The sequence below is a fragment of the Pithys albifrons genome, chromosome 1, assembly GCF_047495875.1.
Source record: "Pithys albifrons albifrons isolate INPA30051 chromosome 1, PitAlb_v1, whole genome shotgun sequence".
NCBI classification, from domain to species: domain Eukaryota; kingdom Metazoa; phylum Chordata; class Aves; order Passeriformes; family Thamnophilidae; genus Pithys; species Pithys albifrons.
Genome location: NC_092458.1, coordinates 79,897,476 through 79,918,585, shown reverse-complemented (window position 1 = coordinate 79,918,585; position 21,110 = coordinate 79,897,476). Strand labels below are relative to the sequence as shown.

The window sequence follows — 21,110 nt, the reverse complement described above, 5'->3', positions numbered from 1 at the left end:
GAATTGTTCAGCAGAAGGTTTGCAGTTGATTAGAAGAGACTGCTGGGCAATCTGTACCTTGTCAGAAAAGTGACCAAAAGGCCTCACCTGGTGTGATGACCTACTACAGACAGGAAGACCTGTGAAGTTTGGAAGGCCCTGGCGCATATAAGGCAGTTGTGACACAAGAGGCTGCATGCCTACGGAAAGCAAGAATCCCTCTGGACCACTGCTGCAGCCCTGAGTCCCACTCTAACCAAACCTCACAACATTTTCACTCCATACAAGGCATGGACCAGCCTCTCCATCCATGCAAAACAACAGATGTGTGTGTATGGGACAGTTTCTGAGCACATCTGGATGGCAGGTGAGTAGACACAGAGTCCAGAACAGGACTGTGTTTAGTGTGGTATTGCCTGACTTGTCAGCTGCCTGCTGATACTCCAGGTGTCCTTCTCACTGTTGCATGGTCATTCCCTTGTGACCCAAGAGCAGCTGCCCTGGTTTCACCAGCCCTTCCTCAACAGCAAGTTGTATTCTCTATCTGTGTTTCTGCTGGACAAGCTTGTCCTCTACCCCTGGGCACCTCTCCCTCACACTGCAGCTCTCCTCAAATCATTCATAATTAGGAAAGACTTGTCTGAGTAGTTACTATTTTTGTAGCACATGCTTTTTCCACTCATTTGGTAAGACCTTTCTGCAGACCCAGACCAGGGCTGGTTCTAGGCGCAAGTAAATGCAGATTAGAAAAATCATGTCTGAGAATGTAAGATCCTGTCATATTTCAGCTCCTCACAGATGGTTCATGGGTGAGGCAGAGGTTTTGCCATGGCTTCAGGCCCTTCTCATCCTGTGTAAAGGCAGCAACAGGGTGAAGAGGTCAGTAGAAGGCTGCAAATAAATTGATTCCTATGAAATTTGTATTTCCTTTCCGGGGTAATGGTGATCAGCTGGGAATTTTGGCAAAACAGTTTGTGGATTTTTCTTCTGGAGTTAAAACATTGCAGGATTTTTGCCTTCTTGGCTCTGGTTTCCTCTTTTCTTGCCAGATGTCATTAAAAGAATTCAAGAAGGATGAGTAATTAAAACCCATGCAAAGAATGTGTTTGACAATTAAATTCAAATATCCGCCTGATGAGGGAACGGTAGGTGACTGACTGCGGAGCTCCCGGACCTGTGCCCTGTGCCCACAGATACTGGGGACAAAAAGCCTGGCACCTTGGGGGCCGCAGAGGTGCCACCGCTGCCCCCGACAGCTCCCACCCCCGAACTGGGGTGAGGGCACGGCAGCCCCTGGGCTGCCCGCAGTGCCAGGGCATGGCGAACGAAAACAACGACGGAGGCAACAACATATGGTTTATCTCGGGGAACAAATGAAAATAGCAGTAAAATAACAAAAAAGGGGGTGCCCCGGGGGCAGCCTGCGCGAAGGGTCGGGGCCGGGGCCGAGGCCAGGGTCGGTCCGGCCGGGAGGGGGCGGTGCGGCGGGACCCGCGGGCGGGCAGGGGGCGGCGGCGTCGGGAGTGCTGCGGAGCGGAGAGGAGAGCAGCGGACAGGAGAACAGAGGAGCAGAGCGGCGAGGAGAGGAGCGGAGCGGCAGGATCCAGCGGCGGGATCCACCTGCGGGAGGCGCCGCTACGCCCCGCCCCGCCCCGGTCGGAGCGCGCCGCCGAGGGCCGGCGCCCGGCGGGAGGGAGGGGAGGCGCCCCCAAGCCCCGCGGAGGCGGCGGGAGGGATGGGAGCGGGACCGGCCCCGACACCTGCCTGAGCCGCTCCCGGAGACGCCGCCGCCACGGGGAGCTGGTAGGTAGCGGGTCCCGCCGGCCGGGAGGGCGCCGCGGGGTGCGGGTCGTCCCGCGGGACAAAGGGGCGGCGGGGAGGATGGCGAGCGCCGCTCCGGCCCCGCCGTGTCCTGGCCGGCGCCTCACCTGCCGGCGGGCGCGGGGCCGCGGGCACCTGGCGGTGCGGGGTACCGCGCGGCGGATCCGCTGTCCTGGCCGGAGCGAGCCCTCCCTCCGCCCGGGGCTTAATGTTTAACCCCGCTCGCATCCACCGGAGCGCACCCGGCGCCGCCTCCCCGGCGGCTGCGGCGACAAAAGGGAGAACGCGCTGCTGCCTGCCCGTCCCGCCGCCGGGGCGGCCGCTGCCCGGCACCGGCTCTGAAAGGACGGCGGGCGAGGGAACGGCTGCTGGAAAATGCCACTTTGCTGCGTTTCATGCTTGGGAGGCGTCAGAAGTAGTGCGCTGCTGTGGTCCTGTGCTTCGACTCGTCGCCGCGAGTGAGGACATCGTTATTTAGGGGTGGTTTTTTATTTTAGAAATACATGACACATGCTGTTCAGTGAAGCGGCCCCTGGAGCTCGGGGCAGTGATTCGCCTCCTGCCCCGAGCGAGGTCCCAGGGGTCGGGAAGGTCCGGCCGGACCCCCTTGCACGACTGCCCCGCCACTCGGATGGTTTGGTAGCCGTGGGGATGCAGGTCCTTCCTGCAGCTCATCCCATTATCCGAACTGACCGGCACTGTCCGCTGTAACGCGGTTTGCTTTCGTACCGTCAAACCGAAGCTGCTTGACATGCGGGGAAAGAGAGAGAAGGAAAAGGAGGGTGAAAGAAGGCAGTAAGATTGTTCTACAGGAATTGGACTCAGTGAGAAACACATTCTAGGCTCCCTTTCCTCTCTGTGTGCGTGTCGCTGACACACATGTCAAAATACGTGCTGTGCCCGGTGCATGTGGTAACAGACACACCCTTGGCCTACCAGTATCAAAGTCCGTTTCACATTTTCCTAGACATCTCTTGCTACAGCCCTCACCCTCACACCACCCTCAGCGTTGCAGGCAGGTTAACAGAGATGTTAGAAGGCAGTAAGGCTTCTGTAATTATTAAAGTGTGACTCAATTATTTTTGCTGTGTTTTAACAAGTTCTGTGACCAGGAAAAGCAGAAGAGGTATTTTGGCACAGCACTGACAGTGATTTAGTTCTCCCTTATAATTTGGTTTGAGGCAGGTTTTTCTCTCTTGCCGTCTTGGTTTTCTTTCTTAATTTTTTTCCTATGTTAATCATTCTGGCTTCTAGCAATGTGGAAAAACTTTCTTCATTTCAAAATGTAATGGAGACTGTTTGGTTCACAGGCTTTCATACTGGATGATCCAAGAGTTATTGTTGTTTAACTATCTATCAAAAGAACCACCCCTGAAGTAGTGAACTCTTGCAGAAAAATTACTTGCTTATTAAAAAATGATTCACATCCATCCTTAACAAGACAGTTTGCTTTCACCAGCATCGATCTCAGGGTATGAATGCCCACAGCAAGCAGGAAAAAGTGTCTATAAAGTGTTTTAGTGGCATGGGGAGCCCTGGGGTTGCTGTCACTGTTTCCATTCTCTAAACAATTTTAATGCCATTAGCGAGTGTGATTATGTACAAGCCGCTTCTAGGGGGTTCCTAGGCTGGATGTCAGAGCAGGGCTTTGTACTGAGTCAAAGGGTGGATTGAGTTTATGACACAGTTTAAATAGAAACAGAAGAGCAGTGCTACAGTAGAGCAGCACATCGTAATTCATTCAGTGTTGCTCTCTGATAGCCGTACGCACTTCTTACCGGTTTGTTTGATTTGAGAACACCATTCAGGGTCACCCACAAGTAAGTAGCTGAGCACAGAGTTTTAACCCTAGCTTTTTTTTTTTGCAGCTTTTGTTTTTTAAAAAAAAAAACAAAAAACAAAAGGAAAAGAGAAAGTAAGAGGGAAGAAGAGCCTTACTGGAAGGTCACTGTTTAAATGTAGACTGCTTTTTCAATTTCTCCATTTTCCTGCTTTCCTGTGTTTTTAAAAGAGGAAGATTCTACACAGAAAGAGGTGCTATATACTAACTTGCATATTGTTATAAGTAAGACATATTTATTCTATTTATTGCTCTCCAGAGCTGATTTAGTACCAGTTATGTCTCCAGATGAGATATAATTATGAAAGCTTTGGTAAATGCCTTGGCTTGTGAGCACTGCTTAGCTTCTGTGGTCAGATGTAAACTCACAGCTGTATTTTATTGTTAGGTTTTATTAACATTTTAAATAATAGAAAAGTTCTGTAACTGCTGTAAAGGCTTTTTTATCCCATATAGCTGCAATGTGATTATAGCACAGAAGCAGCAGGGGAGGGGTGTGGAAAGGTTTGCTCAGAGACACAGAGTGGAGTAAGTACTGCTTTGCACACCATAGCACAGGCACAAACACCATCTTCTGAAGCCTTTTTGGAGGACCAGCTTGAGTCCTAGCTCCTGTCTTGTTCTCTTCATAGGGTGGCTGCCCTCTGCTGTCTAAATCTGCCTTTCCAGTGCTGGTGTTCCTGTGGTGGTGATAGTGGGGAGATAAGGAAGGGCAGGTTGCAGGGTGAGGTAGTCTCTTCTCAGCCCAGATGATAATCCTGGAGGAAGCAGAGAAGCTTTTGGGCACACAGTCTCTTCATCAGGTTGCTGTGCTGAGAAGCACGAGGGAATCTTGCTCCTTGAGCAAGTAACAACCAACAAGATGCTTCTGGTTTTCCCCTGCCAGCTAAATAAACCAGCCAAAGGCCAGCATTGGCTCAGCACAAATGGGTTTTAGATCTGAGAAGTGGCATAAGTGGTACAATTTAGAGAGACTCTGTCTATCAGGAAAGCTTCAAATGTAGTTTGTGGGAGTAACTTTAACATGAAGCAGATAAGGGCAAACTGCTTAGAAGAAATGTGTGCTCTTAATCATGCAGTTGGCTACCTGATGCAGAGAATAACTGTGATTCAGTCTGTTCTCATGTTGTAACTGCGAAACCAGTAAATATTGCTGCATGCAGCCCTCACTGACACAAGTAGAACAGTTGACAGTTGACTTATGCCACTGTATATTGTTGTGGGGAAGTGGTATTGTTTGTCCCTGTTACCTTCGTTTTCTCTGTTTTCCTAATCACTGTTATATATTTAATAATACCGCAGGTGTTGCCTGTGCCATCCTTATGCCATTGTCAAACTCTCTCATTTCATAGCTTGTTAAAATGCAGCCACATCCGTTATTAATCTTTTCTGTGGAAGGAGTCAGAGGAGCTGGTGATTTTCCTTGAATACCAAGTATTTTCCAGTTTTGGGACATTCAAAGTTACTCAATTCTGGTTCATGTTTAAAATGGCTTGTGTTTTCCATCATGACTCACCTGGTTGGTATAAAACAATTCATTCTATAGTGCTTAACCTTGAAAAAAATATGTTCCTTCAAAATTGTCCTGTTTGCTAATGAAAACGTTGCCAATAAAATGTGTGATCACTTCTGGGAGAGTCAGTACCTGCCTCTGTGGGTATCAGTAGCATCGTTCTGTTGATCCATGTCTGTTTTTTGGAGTGAAGATGTTTTAATATCCTGCACGAGTCAGTTGGTATTTTGGACATTGTGTGCTTTAACAATAGCCTTCATTCCCAAAGAGAATGCTACCATTTTTTGAGGTGGAAACCTTTGGACTTCAGCAGTCTGTAACTTTTAAAGTTTTTTTGGTGCAGCTTAGAAATGGAGTATTCCTACTAAAAACATTGGAGAGAAGAATTTTTCCTTTTTATTCTTAGATAGCTGTGGTCATTTCCTGCATGATTTACTTTGGTTTACTCGTTTGAGGCATTTCAGGAATGATCCTGCAGTTGTGATCAGTGTAACCTCAGCAGGGTTTAAAATATGTGTAAGCTCAACATAATTGTGAAGTTTTGTTTGAATAATCTTTGTGTGAGGGAGATCCTGCCTGCCTTCTTGCCCAGGGCACAATGCCTCCTGCAGCGATTCAGCTGTATGGCTAATTTTCAAATAAACTAAAGTTACACATTTTCTTGACACAGTACTAGTGCACGCTGTTCTCTGCAGTCTGAGGCACTCTGCCTGCGGTTCATAAACACATTTACAGTCCTGTTTGCCTCCCTGTGCTCAGAGGGGGTTGGTTTGCATTTCTAATTAATTGAGTTTATAAAGCAATAAGCCAGTATGTTAACTGAAAATTCCCTCAAGAATTGTAATCTTCCTTCATTAGCTGCCCTTGTGTATTTGAGTCACTCTTTCTCATGTAAGCCTAGGGGAGAGCAAATGCTACGTGGAGCAGAAACGAGCCTCTGGCATGAGTTGCAAGGGGAAGCAAGTCTCCAGTGTGGCTGTGTTCTGCAACCGAGCCGCTGTCAGGTCACCTTCTTTGTCCACAGACTGTCCCTACCATCAGCTTGATGTCTCTGACTGAGACAGCAAATGGTGTGAAGAGATTTAAGGACCTTTCAGCAGAGTCAGAGAGTGGGGGAGAGCTTTCAGAGAAAGCCCTAATCTAGCTGAAGACTGTTACTGTTTGCAGGAGCTCTGGTTTCTGAATGTGTGGATTTACACACAGTCTGAATTTTCTTTACACCATGTGAAGACAAATGCTATAACTTCCCACTGATGTCAGCTGGGAGTTGGTGGCTCAGCCTGTCTAAGGGTTAAATGCCTGTATTTCAATGTTAACCTGGAACACTTGTTTCAAGATACAGGTTAAGGCATTAGTTTAACACTGAGAAATCTGAGCTACTTAATGTAAGTTAACTCCATTCAAAGTGCTTGACCCTTATTATATTTTTTCTCTGCAAGCTGTTACTTAGCAAGGTGGGTTAATCTTGCAATATGTTTGAATGAATAACTGTACTTCCTTTTGCTTTTCACAGACCAGCCTTCAGAATGGCAGGCTTGTCCACTTTAATCCTCCTTTTGTGTGCTGCTAAAGATGTGATGCCCTTCAGTTCTCACTGGAAGCCAACTTGGCCGTCTTACAGAGTTCCTGTTATCCTGCCGCAGTCTACCCTGAACTTGGACAAACCACAATTTGATGCTGAAGCCAGACTGGAAGTGGTATCACCCTGTGGCCCAGCATGCCACAAAAGTTCTCCGCTGCCAACTTATGAAGAAGTAAAGCATTACCTGTCCTATGAAACCTTGTATGCCAATGGTAGCCTCACTGAAACCGAAGTGGGCATTTATATTCTGAGCAACAGCGCTGATGGGTCTCAAGGCAAATCTCGAACTAAGAGGCAGATCTATGGCTATGACAGCAGGTTTAGCATTTTTGGGAAAGACTTCTTGTTGAATTACCCATTCTCCACATCAGTGAAGCTATCTACTGGTTGCACTGGGACTCTGGTGGCTGAAAAGCACGTTCTTACTGCTGCTCATTGTATCCATGATGGCAAGAGTTACGTCAAAGGAGCTCAGAAACTGCGGGTGGGGTTCCTAAAGCCCAAAATGAAAGATGGCGGCAAAGGGGCCAATAGCACCAAGTCAGCAATGCCAGAGAAAATGAAATTCCAGTGGATCCGAGTGAAACGGACACATGTTCCCAAAGGATGGATCAAAGGCAATGCCAATGACATTGGCATGGATTATGACTATGCCCTGCTGGAGCTGAAGAAGCCACATAAAAGAAAGTTTATGAAGATAGGTGTGAGTCCACCAGCAAGACACTTGCCTGGAGGGAGAATTCACTTCTCTGGTTATGACAATGATCGTCCAGGAAACCTGGTTTACCGTTTCTGTGATGTCAAAGATGAAACATATGACCTGTTATACCAGCAGTGCGATGCCCAGCCAGGTGCAAGTGGATCTGGGGTGTATGTGAGGATGTGGAAGAGGCAGAATCACAAATGGGAGCGTAAAATTATTGGTATATTTTCAGGCCATCAGTGGGTGGACATGAATGGCACCCCACAGGATTTCAACGTAGCTGTTCGCATCACACCCCTCAAATATGCACAGATCTGTTACTGGATCAAAGGCAACTACCTTGACTGCAGGGAGGGATAAGACAATGAAATTCCTTGAAAGCACTTAATGACTGGTTTTAGTTACTCATCTGAGGAAAGACTAGACTTGTGCTGCAAATGTGTGTGTTGGGATCATGTAACATTGGGAGGTGATGTGTATCTTTTCAAGTCAGCCACCTTGTTCTTAGGACAAGGACTGTGTGGTGCTATCATTACAACTTGGGGAGAAAGGAGTGTCTGCTGGGTGGGGAAGGAGCAGGTGGACTTGCTGAATTTGCAGCTGAGCAACTGAAGATTAATTAGGGGCGGATCAGTAAACAGTATGAAAACAGAACCATCTCCAAAGAATCTTGTAAAAGGGACGCTGTTGACTATCTCATGCCTACAATGTTTGTTTTAATAAATCCTAGGATTAGTAGAAATGCTTTGATCTGAACTTTTAAAAGAAAATATTTCTATGCTGTTGGGGGCTGAAGAGGGGCATTTAATGGTGTTTGCAGCCCAAACATTAAAGCTTTGTGTTCCTGCATGAGAAAAGGGAGTGTGAAAAGGGCAGGGCATGCGCTGTGGGAGATGAATGCCACACAAATAGCGTGAAGGGTAAATAACCACATAACACTTCTAACTTTCTTTCAGCCTGAGTGATTTGGGACTTTATTAGTAACATAGTTAAGAAAAATGCTTTTTGAGCAAACAGACCTTGATGTTGCAAGGATTTGACTGTGAAGATGATATTGGTTGTATGAACAGTGCCAATGCATCCTGCTTTGGGAACCACAAATTGCACATGGGATGAAATCTATAGGAGTTGGGGCATAGCCTTACACCTAGCAGGATCCCTATGGGACAGAGATCTTTTCTGTTTATGTCCTACTTGGACTTTTAAAGGAAAATCTCATGTCAGCAACTCAGATTTTCAGAAAGGAAGTCTATCTTTGGTCTGACTGGCTATCTGAATTGCTGCCTGCAGAGCAGGTAAAGGAGAGAGCAGGACAAGGGTTCTACTGAGTTTCCCCCATATTTGTTGAAGATCCTTTTTATTCTACCTAATAATACACGAGGTAGAGGGACCCTAGATTTATAAGTGTCTCTCAGTCATATTCCTTACACATGTGGCTTGTACAGCATCTTGACTTATGTTTCTTGTGTTGTTTGTGGTAGGAATCCTCCTCCCCATCAAACCGTTGAATTACAAATAATCCTTGGTGAATGCACAGTTCCGTAAATCTGCAGCTGGAACAGAGCACAGAGCCTCTTTTTAGGATGCAGCCTGAGTTTGTTGTGAAGTGATCCTCTGCTGTCTCTTATAGATACCAATAACTTATATTTTTACTGTAGCAGAATTAGAATTTAAAACAAGAACTGTAAAATCAGTGCAGCCAAATGCTGTAGCTCAACAAACAGCATTGGGACGTCAACGTGATCTGTACAAACAGCATTTCTCAGGTGCATTTTGCCACTGTATTGCAGTAACCTGGTTAAACACATGCTGCCATGCCAATGTTATTTTTTTAAATAGGAGGATAGACACTGGCTCTGGTTCCAGTTTCTGTTCCACTCATCTGTCACTGTTTCTTGAAGCATACCAAGTTACCCATGGTGCTTAGTGTTGTGGGGCAAATGCAAGTCCCTGGTGTGAAATGTCAGAGCTGGCATGGAAGGAATCTAAGCAGAGCTTCCCTATGCTATACAAATATAAGGAAGATGTAAATTCAGCTAAGCCTTTTTTACACTCTACTAATTACTATGGCATTTGTAAACATATGCCTGATGGTGCTTTATTTTTGTGGTGGCTTTGGCTCTAGTTCTGAAAAAAAATTTATCTAGAGCTGCCTATGACTATTATTTTTATAGAAGCAGCATACAAAAATGTGGACCCTCATGTGGGCTTTTGGTGCACTCAGATACAAGGAGTTACTAATGCTTTGAAATATGAATAATCACCATATGTATCTGATGGTCTTTTTCTGCCTTTTTATTTTAATTTCCTTTACTCTATGTCTGTTATCTGGAGCACTTTTGTTTGAATGTATCACAGTGAATAAAGAAAAGTTATGGAATTTCAGTGAAGACATTCTTGTATTTGTACTAAATAGGGTTACACTTTCATTTCAGTTAATTATTTGTAAAGACAGTCAGGTAGAGATTCATTAAATCCTTAATGCTGTTTATTTTCCATCAATTTTTCTTTGCCCCCACCTGTTAAAAGTTTTTGTTTTGGTGTTTGTTTTTGTGTGTTTTTAAGTAGGCTTAATTACTTTGTGCCTTTGGATGGTAATAATCAATCATAACTTTTGTATAACTGTTGCAATTCCAAAGCCAGTCATGAGCTCTGAGTAGTTAGAGCTGAAAACAACCTATCAGACTAAAAAGCCACATTATTTTTATGAGCTTTAGGGTAAATAAACTATGGAGGAATTTGGACCAGTCAGTGTAAGGTCATAAATGAGGTCAGTCCATCTTCTGTTAGTTGATGCAGCTCATGAAAAAAGTTCCTCTGAGGCCAACAGTGAGACCCACACTTTTTAAAGGAAAACTGGATGCAGAAATTTTTTCATCTTGATATTGCTACCCGTACAACCTTCCTGACATGTGGGTGTGCAGTCCTGATTTATTGGACATATTTCCCACCCACTGATGGTGTGTTCTCAACTGCTTTGTCAGACTGTAGGGTGAGAACTTTTCATAGAATCATAGAACCATTTAAGTTGAAAAAGATCTTAAAGGTCATCAAGGCCATCTGTAAACGTATCACTGCCTGGCTGACCACTAAGCCATATCCTAAAGTGCCACATCAACATGTCTTTTAGAAACCTCCAGGGATGGCAACTCCACCACTTCCCTAGGCAGCCTGATCCAATGCTTGACAGCCCTTTCAGTGGAGAAAGTTTCTTGATACCCAACTAAACATCCCTGGGATAACTTAAGGCTGTTTTCTCTAGAGTAATGTGAGTAAGGTGGATTTTTTGGGAGTTTTGTGGTTTTTTTAAAGTATGCAGCAAGTTTAGTGTAATCAGGAGTGGGAGAGTCTATTTCCAATGTACACCCTGTGCAAACATTCCAGATTGTTTTGGAAAGAAAAGGAAATCTCAGATAATGTAGGCAGAATTGTGATGGTGAAGTTCAACATAGTTACACTTCTGCCCACTGGAGTTGGGGGTAATTTTGCCAATGTATTCATTCACAGTGGGGTTGGGCCATTGCTGGGTAGGCTTAGAAATTGCATCCTGAGGATACTTGCTTTCATGCTGCAAAGATGGCTCCTTTAAAACCAGAACTTCCAAACCATGAGAATGGTAGCCATGCCATCAAAATAAGGCTCATCAAGGAACCAATCAGCTAAATGATACACAAGCACGACACTTGAAATGTCATTGTTCAACTGGTGACTACCAATGACCTGCAGAACTGCGTGAAATGCCTCATTTTTTCTGTATCTGAAAGCAAGACAGTAGATGGATGTGGAGGCACTGTTTTGGATGTGAATGAAAGGGATTAAAATTTGCTTCTGCATCTGTACGAGGCTGACATAGGAAAAATTTTACTGAATGTGACAGAACTCCCTTGGAGAACAGTGCTGGAGATGGAAATACAGACCCTTCCGAGCTCTTCCCCAGCCAACACTGAACTTAACCTACTGAAGACTGCAGAATATCATCAAGTTTCTTTCTCAGGGGAAATACATTTTCCTTGCATCTGTAATTGTTTTGCAACTGAATTCCCAGGCCTGCCTGTTTAGACAGCAGCCCTCATCTTAAAGTTGTATTCTGAACCCTGAGCAAGTATAATACATGCTTGAAATTCTTTTTCGTGTTTCCACTTAATCTAACGTTTGTTAGCGGGTTTTGGTAGTGTGCCAATGCAATACGCACAGGCCTTGAGAAGAGAAGCTTTCAATGAGAGGATGAAGTGATTTGGTGGGTAAAAACTCTGCTTTCCTGCAGTAAAAAGGAAGCATGGAGGGAGAAGAGCAGCAGAGAAGGGCAGTGTAATTTGTATCACTGGAGCATGATTCCTGGTGGATCAGTGACTGAGTGTATACGGACATTTGTGGATGTAGGTGTGTTTAGGGTTTTTATAAATAATGCTGATAGTTTCCATTCCTTCTTCTACTAGGTACAGAAGAAAAACTTAGGAGCTGAAGTAAATGAAGTCTTTCCAAATGCATATGTTAATGCCAACTCTGAAGCCAGTGTGCAGCACTTGAGAAGTTTAGACTGTGCCCTGTCTAATCGGTACCCATGAGAAGATGACAGAAACATAAGCGTTAGGAACCTGATCTTTTCCTCCCAGAAGATGTTTTTTCCTGTCTCACATGGTGACTATTAGGTTGCATGTGCTTTGTGCCTGCTGGCAAAGGTAGTGTGGGCTTTTATAGGTAAATGATTATACAAGGGAAGAGAAACATCTTAACATGCTCCAGACACTATTATCAACGCTGATCATTCTCAGGATAAAATTATCAGTGGTGCTTTGGGTGTGGATTGATTTTTAACTAAATGGGCATAGGTTGAGCCATAAAGCAGGCTTGTACTGCTTTTTTTATCTGGGGATCTCTAACAGTAGTTAAGTACTTGTGGCTCAAGAGGGTGAGGGATGGTGAATATTCATCTGCAACCTTTTTATGGACAATTTAAAAAAATATATTCCATTTAAAAGATGTATGCATCAGCAGAGATCTGCAAGGAGTCAAACACTTCTATTAGTTCACCAAGCAAATAGTCATGAAATAAAATACTCTATTTAAATAGCACATGTAATGAAAACATCTGATACATGTTGACAGGCATTTGCTTGTTTGCACTTGTTTCAGTTTTGGAAAGCCATGCTGATTTGATGAGGAGAGAATATTTTTCTAGCAAGCCTGACCAACTCCAACACAAAAAGCATGTTCAAGACTTGTGATTGGGAGTATGAAGGTTTTTAGTTCGTACAGGAGTGACAGCAGTAGAAAGTTGAAGTAAAAAGCAGCAAAGTATAATAATTTTCTTCTGCTTATCCTAAACAACTTCCTGTAACTGTTGTTATCAAGGATTTTGTGATTTTCTACAGGTTGCATACATGAAGAAGTTAATTGAATGATGATTTAGATTATTTTTTTGCATCCCTTTGCCTTTGAAGTCAGCTGTGTTTCCTGCTATGGACAGATCAGAAGAGCAGAAAAATGTTTACATTTGCAAAAGTTTGATAAAGGCTTGTCTAATGTAAAGTCTGGTTCCGGAGCTGAATTTGGAAAAATAAAGAGAATTGGGATTGTTCAGCCTGGAAAAAAGTAGGCTTTCCGATGACCTTATTATGGCCTTCCAGTACCTGAAGGGAGCCTACAAGAAAGACGGAGAGAGACTAGAAGAATATGTAGTGATAGAACAAGGGGGAATGGCTTCCAACTAAAAGAGATTCGGTTTAGATAGATGCTAGGAAAAGATTCTTTATTGTGAGAGCGGTGAGGCACTGGAACAGGTTGCCCAGAGAAGGTGTGGATGCCCCGTCCCTGGAAGTGCTCAAGGCCAACTTGGATGGGACTCTGAGCAACCTGGTCTAGTGGGTGGTGTCCCTGCCCATGGAACTAGATGATTGTTAAGGTTCCTTCCAATGCAAACTATTCTATGATTTTATGATTCTGTATTTGTCATCATACAGAAGGGGGTAGGTTTAAATGGGGTGTTTTAGGTGAGTTTGAACAGAGCTAGTTAGAAAATGGTTTGTTGTAGCTGTTTTCCCAGTTCTTCTATCCTTTTTTTGTTCCTGCCCATCCTTGGAATATAAAATTTCCTGTGATGAAAAAGAAATGGAGATCCTTAAAAATGAAGGGATAAGATGCACTCAAGAAAACCTAATCAATTGGCAAGTTTGTGCTTTCCTGCTGCAAAGAGGGAGCCTACCCAACAGTTTGGCTGTTCTGACAGTCAGGTCACACTTGCTTTGTTCTTGACCAAAGATTTCCACCTGTGTCAAAGAATCCTTTCATAGAAAAACACTTTTGAAATCAGGATGTTTCAGCAAAGATTTGGTTTCTATTAATTGCCATTCATAGAAGACTATTTTTCTAATGAATTTCCAATCATACCCTGCTTCTGTTAATTTCTCCTCCTGTGTTCTGGTCCCCATAGGAATGAGGATGATGTCCCTGCTTAGAAGATGATATTATGTCTTAGCATTCAACAAAATTCTCTTGTCCACAAGTCATGTTTGTCCTCAATTAATTACAGTTTTGTTTGGTCTGAACAGAGGACACAGGGGCTTGTTTCATTGTTGGTGGGGCAAGGAGGACATGAGGAGGTACTCACCGCTGCAGCAAAGGGTCAGCCAACCGTGGGACTGAAGCCTACACAAACAGGTGGAGTCACAGGGGCTTTCTGGCCTCCACTGTCTCACAAAAGTTTCACTCAGCAAAGAAGCGTGGGGTGGAAGAAAATGTCACACTGGGCTTCATCCCGCACCCACCAAGGCTGCTATTGTGTTGGGTGGGAGCAGGATTGGTGCTCAAAGGGATTTGCCACATGGCTTAAATGTCACCAGTCGTGTGGGAGCACTTCTCTCCAGCCAGCCCTTCTGAGGGATCATTGTGGGAAATGAAAGGGCAGGAAAGACTTTCCCAGAGTGTGTGGGTGGCAGAAAAGCAACCCCTCATGCTGGGAACACATCAGATGTGCAAGAAACTCTGAAAAGTCTTTTCCCTGAGGTAAAGAGCTAGGCTGATCTTGCTCTGCAGGTGGAAGGAGAGCAGCTTTGCTCATCAGGACCCTTCCCCGTGCCCACAGATATTTTTGGCAATGGCCAAGCAGGAGAGGAATTGCCACACCCTCACCTTCATGGATGAACCACTCAGTACCTTCCACCTGCCTCTTGTGGGAAGTAATTATTTAACAGGAAGATTAATAAAAACTGAGAGAAAAACTTGAAAGAAGGTGAGAGGTGTTCAGTCCACTGAACCACTTAAATAGCTGATTACAAACAGGTACCCAGAAATACTCTCTTTTTTTCCAAGTACCTGCGGCCACTGCTGTTGTTGCTGGTGCTAAGAACTATAACTGCCTGGGCTGGGTTCAAGCTTGTGACGAGTGTGGAGACATCCACTTTAGAAATTCCTGTTTCCCAGGCTTCACAATAAAAAGAGACTTTCTGTCTCCTTGTTTCCACCAGACCTCATTCAGGAAACACAATCCCCTTTTAAGTACATGATCTTAAGCTTTGTATAATGAAATATCTTTAGGGTATTTCTCAGTAATCGGCTCCCTGAGTTCTTCCTGTAAGACATTCTGCTGCTCTTCCCAGCTTTGTGTCATCAGCAAATTTCATTAATGTGCTCCTTCTTCTTGGGCAAGTGTTCCTGGTGAATATATTTAGTTCAGACTGGCTAAGAGTGATGCTTGAGAAGCTGGACTTGTAACCTCTCTCTACCCTGACGCTTCCCCTTTCAGCACCTTTTGTCTCTGCTTCAGCCAGAACCTTTGTTGATAATTCCCTATATGGCACCATTTTAATTGCTTTGCTGAAATCCAGTTAGATGAGGTCCACCAAAACTAATTAGTATAAATTAAATTATTTCTTGAGCAATGCTAAGAATATGCAACAAATTATGTGCAAAATAAAAGGCCTATTTCATCATGCTCAATCTAATCTTTATTTTAATGTTCACAAGAAAAAAACTCACAGCAATTAAGATTAGAGTTTTAGGGTGCAGCTTTTAGTGTAATGCTATCAAAATAATTGAGGGTCATAGGGGACAAAATTTCAAAATTATCTACGTTTCAAGCCTAGGAAAAGGTTGTACGCATTAGTTTTTCTAAAACTCTAATCCAAAACATAAACACTGTATTGGTTCTCTTTCTTCATAGAGCTGATTGTTTAGAAGCTGAAAAACCACAGATAAAGCCTAAGGACAAAAAAGGGATGTTTCTTTATTCTATAACTACCTTATTTGCATTGTTACTAATCTGAGCAGATGCAAGATCTTTAGCATCATCATGATGATAAAACAGCTCATTCTTTTGATGTCAGATAAAACACAATTTTTATATGATTTTGAAGCCAAGAATCATAAAAGCTACTGTCATAATATCTTCCTCTACACTTGAAGGGGCTGTGAGACATCTGAAAATGGAAGATTCTTTTCTTGTGCCCCATAAAATTATAGCATTGCCCTTTTTCTTCCTTCCAGTTTTGTAATCTGGAAAGATTACAAAAACAGCCTCTGAAGTCAGTTTATGAAAAGCTTTCATAAAAATCCTGTCTTTGACGTACGGAATATTTTGTTTATCTGAGTGAAAGAGTTGAATCAGGCATCAGAGTTAGGATTGTCACTGGCACTGTGTCACACAATCCCCTCCTCTTTCGGAGCTGTTGCTGATGAGAGGGTCACAGTTCCCTGCATCACCACCTTGCCTCTGCCACAGCCTTGAAGGGATCTCCAGCACATAGGCACCACTTGTCATGAGCCTGGGCCTGCCAGGTCCCCTGTTTCCCCTGCCAAAGGGCAGTGGGAGCAAGCTGGGTAGTCCTGGCTGCTTATCACCCAGCTGAGATTTGTGTTTTCCAGCACCATTACAGTGCAACAGCCAGTTGTTTACCCATCTGGCTTGAGAAAATCCTATTTGGTCACTCTTAGGTTTAACTAAAGTACTTCCATGGCAAATTTTTGGGTAATTTTGGTTTGGGTTTTGTTCTGCTCATCTCTGTTGTTATCTACTTCCAGATTTCCACGATTACGTTTTGTCTTGTGATACAGTAAGAATTACAGCATTGGGGCTTATGTGCAGGGAGACTTCTTGTTCCATTGGTACCAAACACTGGCACCTTAATCGCTTGCTTCCAAGTACATTATTTTTTTTCCAGAAGTTCTGTTGCTGAGAGACAAGCCACAGGAAACCATATGCCAAGTAAAACACACTTGCTTTCATGAAAGGTCTGTAATTTGGAGGTGAAATTAAAACAGGCTGCAGAATTTAATGAACTATTTCACATGATCCCTTTGAATGTAATACATATGGTGGCTTCAGGTCTTCACAGGAGACCAAGGGCCATTGCTACTACATTCTTTAATAAACAGGGAAATCAAAGTCTGCAAATTTTGAATTCTGTGCATATTTTTGCTGCTTAGTGCATAGGTGCCTGGTCAGTGTTCTTACCAAGGCAGAATATGGTATATTACCAGGCACGTCAAAGAAAAAGAATGGCTTGCTTTGATCTTGGGGGTTCTTGTCCTGCTTGCCACTGAAGGTTTACATTTGCCCTTCATGTACTATATGAAGTTTATTTGGCTTTCAGTAAAAATGACAGGCAGAATTAATAACAGCTCTAATATCTCATCAGGAGATGCATTCCAAAAATATCTGTCTATCTACACAGTGAGTGCTTGAAAGCCTATATAGTGTCCTTGTCAATAAAATTCTTCTGCTTCGCTAAAAAAGAGACTTTTCATTTGTTTGGGAAACTGCTTTCCTCATTACGATGCCTTACTTTCATGCAGCCAGAAGGATACTGAAGGTAACTGATTATTTCTTCAGAATAAGCCTTTCGCACTACTACAGCCCAAGTTTGCCTTTTGTTTATTAAAAATATTTAAAGAATGTTCTGTGTGGCAAAGGATGAAGCTATGTTATAGTGCTCTGGGACACACTGGGGAAAGCATGAGAGTGTTTAATTAAGAAGTTTTATCAATGTATGTGAACCTTGACTTAAAGCTGCTTGGCCCAAGAGGATCCTCACGTTCCTGAATTCTGGAGGAGTTTGGAGACTGCAAACTGCTCTACAGAGATCCATCTGGTACCCACACTAGTCAGGAGCACACATGGAGCATGGTTTTACAACACAGACAATCCATCACTTGAGCAGAAACTGCATCACTAGATGGTTGGGTATTTTGAGGATGGGCCAGCTATGTGGCCAGGGTCAGGAATTATCTTTGTCCTTATACTTCTCAGACACTTCCTGACAACAAAGCAATGGTAAAACTTGGGACTCTCGGATTCCAATCTCTGCCCTAAGAACAGAAATTCCTCTGCATATTTTCCTGCCAAGTTTTATCTTGTCTGCTGCACTTCTCATTCTTCCTCATCACTACCATCTGGTGCTGGAGACATTCCACTTTGTGTTGTCTAAACTGGTTATCAGAGAGGTAATGAGTACCTGGATAATACAGAAGGGAGACATGCTCCATCCTTCTTATACATCCTGTTAGTCAGTGGGATTTCCCCCTCTCCGTGGCTTTATTTGTAATGCAGTAAAAATGATTGACAGAGTTCCATGCAGTATTGTGAGCAGAGTTTACTTTTAATCAAGCTATGTGGTCTTTCCACAAAATCAGTGACAAAGCTGCTATTAAATACCTTTGAAGTTCTTCATAGCCTCCAACCTCAAATGCTTCAGCAAAACAGATCCATTGCAGTTTTTAGCTAAGAGATAAAGAAGTTGAGTAATAGAAGCTTGGAAACAAAGCTGGCTCTATTACTTAGGAGTGTTGAACAACTCTTCAAATACCAATGGGAATGAGCAAGCCCAGCCTGAGTAGGGAAGGAAGATAAGAACACGTTTGGATGCCATCTATTCTCAAGAAGAGGCAAATTATGAGAGAGCAACCTTCTCACAAACAAAATCATAGTCTTGTGTCAAACACAATGTCAAGACCAAGGACTGTCTTTATGATAAAAATGGAATTATACACCAGCTGGTGTGTGGTTTGAGGACCAGCAAGGTGAAAACAAGACCCTGATCTCTTAAACTGCATGAGATTTATGTCCTATGGGAGCCAACTTCTAGAGGATCATCTTCTGTCCACAAAGTGATAGGTAACATTCAGCCCTTTCTCTTGACTGATGACTGTTCAAACACCAAGAGCATCTCATAGTAAGATCAAAGTCAAGAGATGCCTATAAAAAGTGCTAGACCAGGAAGCAGGTAAGAGTTGGCCTCTGCCTGGAGACAGACTGTCTGCCATAGGGAGGAGCTGTTCTATAAATCAGTAAAAAGTACATCTAGCCAGAAAAAAAAGAAAGCATTAGAGATTAAAATAATGAGGCCATGGTTCACAGGTTTGCTGTGAATGTGCCATACCAGAACCCTTCTCCACCCCTCCACTATTTCAGTGGGAAATACTCCTCCCTTGCCCATGTGAAACATTAACCAAGGTTAATGCTGCAAGTTCCTTGGTGAAGACGATGAATGCAAAACCTTTCAGGCTCCCTCACTAGACTTCTTAGTCCAGGCTCCACCTCCTGTCACAACCAGTTAACCATTTACTGGCTTTTCTCCCTCTTTTTAAGCTTATCCCTTCACTTAGGCTGCTTCCTATCACCAGTGGTCTAAACTGGCTCCTCATGTTCCTACAAAGATAGGAGAGAAGTATATCCTGGCCACTTATTCCCTTCTTCACTCTCTATGTCACCTCTGTATTTACTACAAATCTGCATTTTTTACTATCTGTCCCAAACCAGATGCCCCCAGTCACAGTCTCACATGAAAATTTAGATCCTTCTCAATTTATCTGTCACTTCTTCGTCCTAATCCCAAATTTCCACCTGCCCACTAATCCTTTCCCTTTTCCTACTTCTATCCTAAGCATGTCCATGTTGAATTGAAATATGTCTCAGTGTTCCTGGGAGCCCTGGTCACCCAGAGCAGAGCAAAGCAGATCCCAACCCTTGATTCCAACACCAGCCACAGCTCTTCATCATTGGGAAAATCAATGTTTTCCCTGCTGCCTTCAGCTGGAACAGGTGTAGAGGTGTGGTGGATTTGGTGCCTTTGCACTCAGGTTAACACCAGCCCCTGGTTAATATCACACGCTCATGGGTATAAATGGTTTGAGCACTCCTTGTAAAAATGAAAGGTGCACATGCAGTAAGGACAGTCTTCAAAGACAGTAGTTATTCACACAGGAGAAGCTTCTGTAGAGTAAACATAGTGAGTGCTTAGAGATTGTTCAGATTTGGGCAGACTTTTAGAAAACTGTAAGAGATATAACTGCTGTAAACAACTGATCTGCTAAAATATATTTCTCTTCCAAATACAACAGCACTAGGACAGTCTTTTTATATACAAATTGTTGCCCTTTTCTTCTCTCTCTTTTTTTATTTCCTCTTCTTTTTTTTTTTTCTTTTTTTAAAAACCTTACAACAGTCTCTTTCATTTCCTCATTTCAACCCAGGAATGAGTGAAGTTACCAAGAAAATGTGAGCAGAAGGCTGAACATCAGGAACATCCCCATCTTGCAACCTGAGTTAGCCAAGATCTTAGGACTTTTCTAGTATCTTCTTAAGGAAAGCATCAGGAAACTTCAATAACAGGCAGAGTCAGCGAGCTCTGAGACTTGTAGTTGAGGGCTGACAGGAGTTAGGGAGCAGAGGATCAAAGACAGGAGCTCAAGAGTTCTTGAGCTGCTTAAAGTGTTTTGAAGGCAATGCCAGGAAGAGCTGTGTATGTAGTTGGATGGCTGGAGAAAAAGGAGTGTTAAGGCAGAAAAAAGGATGTGAAAGATGGACTGGATATCTGTTCATTATGGGAACTGTGGTTCAGTTCCACATAGAAGTGGATGAAAACCCTTTTCTGCTCCCCATTAAAGAATAGTTGCTCTACTCTGAGAGGAGAGAAAATTGGTATGGAGGAAAAGAGACATATATGAAAGGAAGAGGAAGACAAGATGACTTTTTCCACTGGGAAGTATGATGTTTTAGTTGAGTTAGAAGAGTAATTTAGTGAACAAAGTTAGTAACTGAGTGATAACATTACAAATAAATCCTATAAGCCATTTTTACCCCATCATACAATTTCGTCTAACTTGCAGTAGATGATGACAACTCAAGCAGCTGTGGATATTTCTGACAGGATTCAAATATAAATATCTGAAGCAAAATAATCAGGACAGATGTGATTTTAGGCAGATTTGGTGTGGTGAAAATTTGAGACAGAGTTAGGATCAAGTTTTAAATGACAGACTGTTTAGTTCTGAGCAAGAATTCTAACATAGAGGAAACACTGAGATTTGATCTTCTGGGGGATATTTATGTTCTGTTGAACAGAAGAACTCAAACCATATTGGTCTGTTTGGAGAATTTAGTTGTAACTGAAAGAGAAGCTGAACCCAAACCATTTCTCATTTTATACCAGGCCCAGAAGGAAGATAATGCCTGGAATTCAGACCTGGATTTACTTCCCATGTCTGTGTAACCACACACAGATTTGGAAGACATTTAAACGTCAAACTCCAGTGAAATAAAGAGAATTAGTCTGGGCTTTAGTTTCTCTGGATGCAATTTGGGCTGAGTAAATGCAGATGTGTATGATGTGATAAACACTTCTTTACAGTCAGTGGAGAGGAGAAGTCATTTTGTAGGTCACAATTCAAGTTTCCTTAA

At 43.3% G+C, this 21,110-nt stretch overlaps 1 protein-coding gene across 2 annotated transcripts; it reads left to right on the top strand.

The window, feature by feature from the left end:
* The first annotated feature begins 1,488 nt into the window (after nt 1–1,488).
* PRSS23 (serine protease 23) lies at nt 1,489–9,823 on the top strand. 2 transcript variants are annotated; one of them, XM_071556098.1, is made up of 2 exons: nt 1,489–1,782; nt 6,667–9,823. In XM_071556098.1, the coding sequence occupies exon 2, from the start codon at nt 6,680–6,682 to the stop codon at nt 7,796–7,798; it is 1,119 nt and encodes a 372-aa protein (XP_071412199.1). In that variant the 5' UTR covers nt 1,489–1,782; nt 6,667–6,679; the 3' UTR covers nt 7,799–9,823. The 2 variants fall into 2 exon arrangements, with proteins under 2 accessions (XP_071412199.1, XP_071412207.1); XM_071556106.1 differs by lacking the exon at nt 1,489–1,782 and adding an exon at nt 2,209–2,258.
* Nucleotides 9,824–21,110: the final 11,287 nt, after the last annotated feature.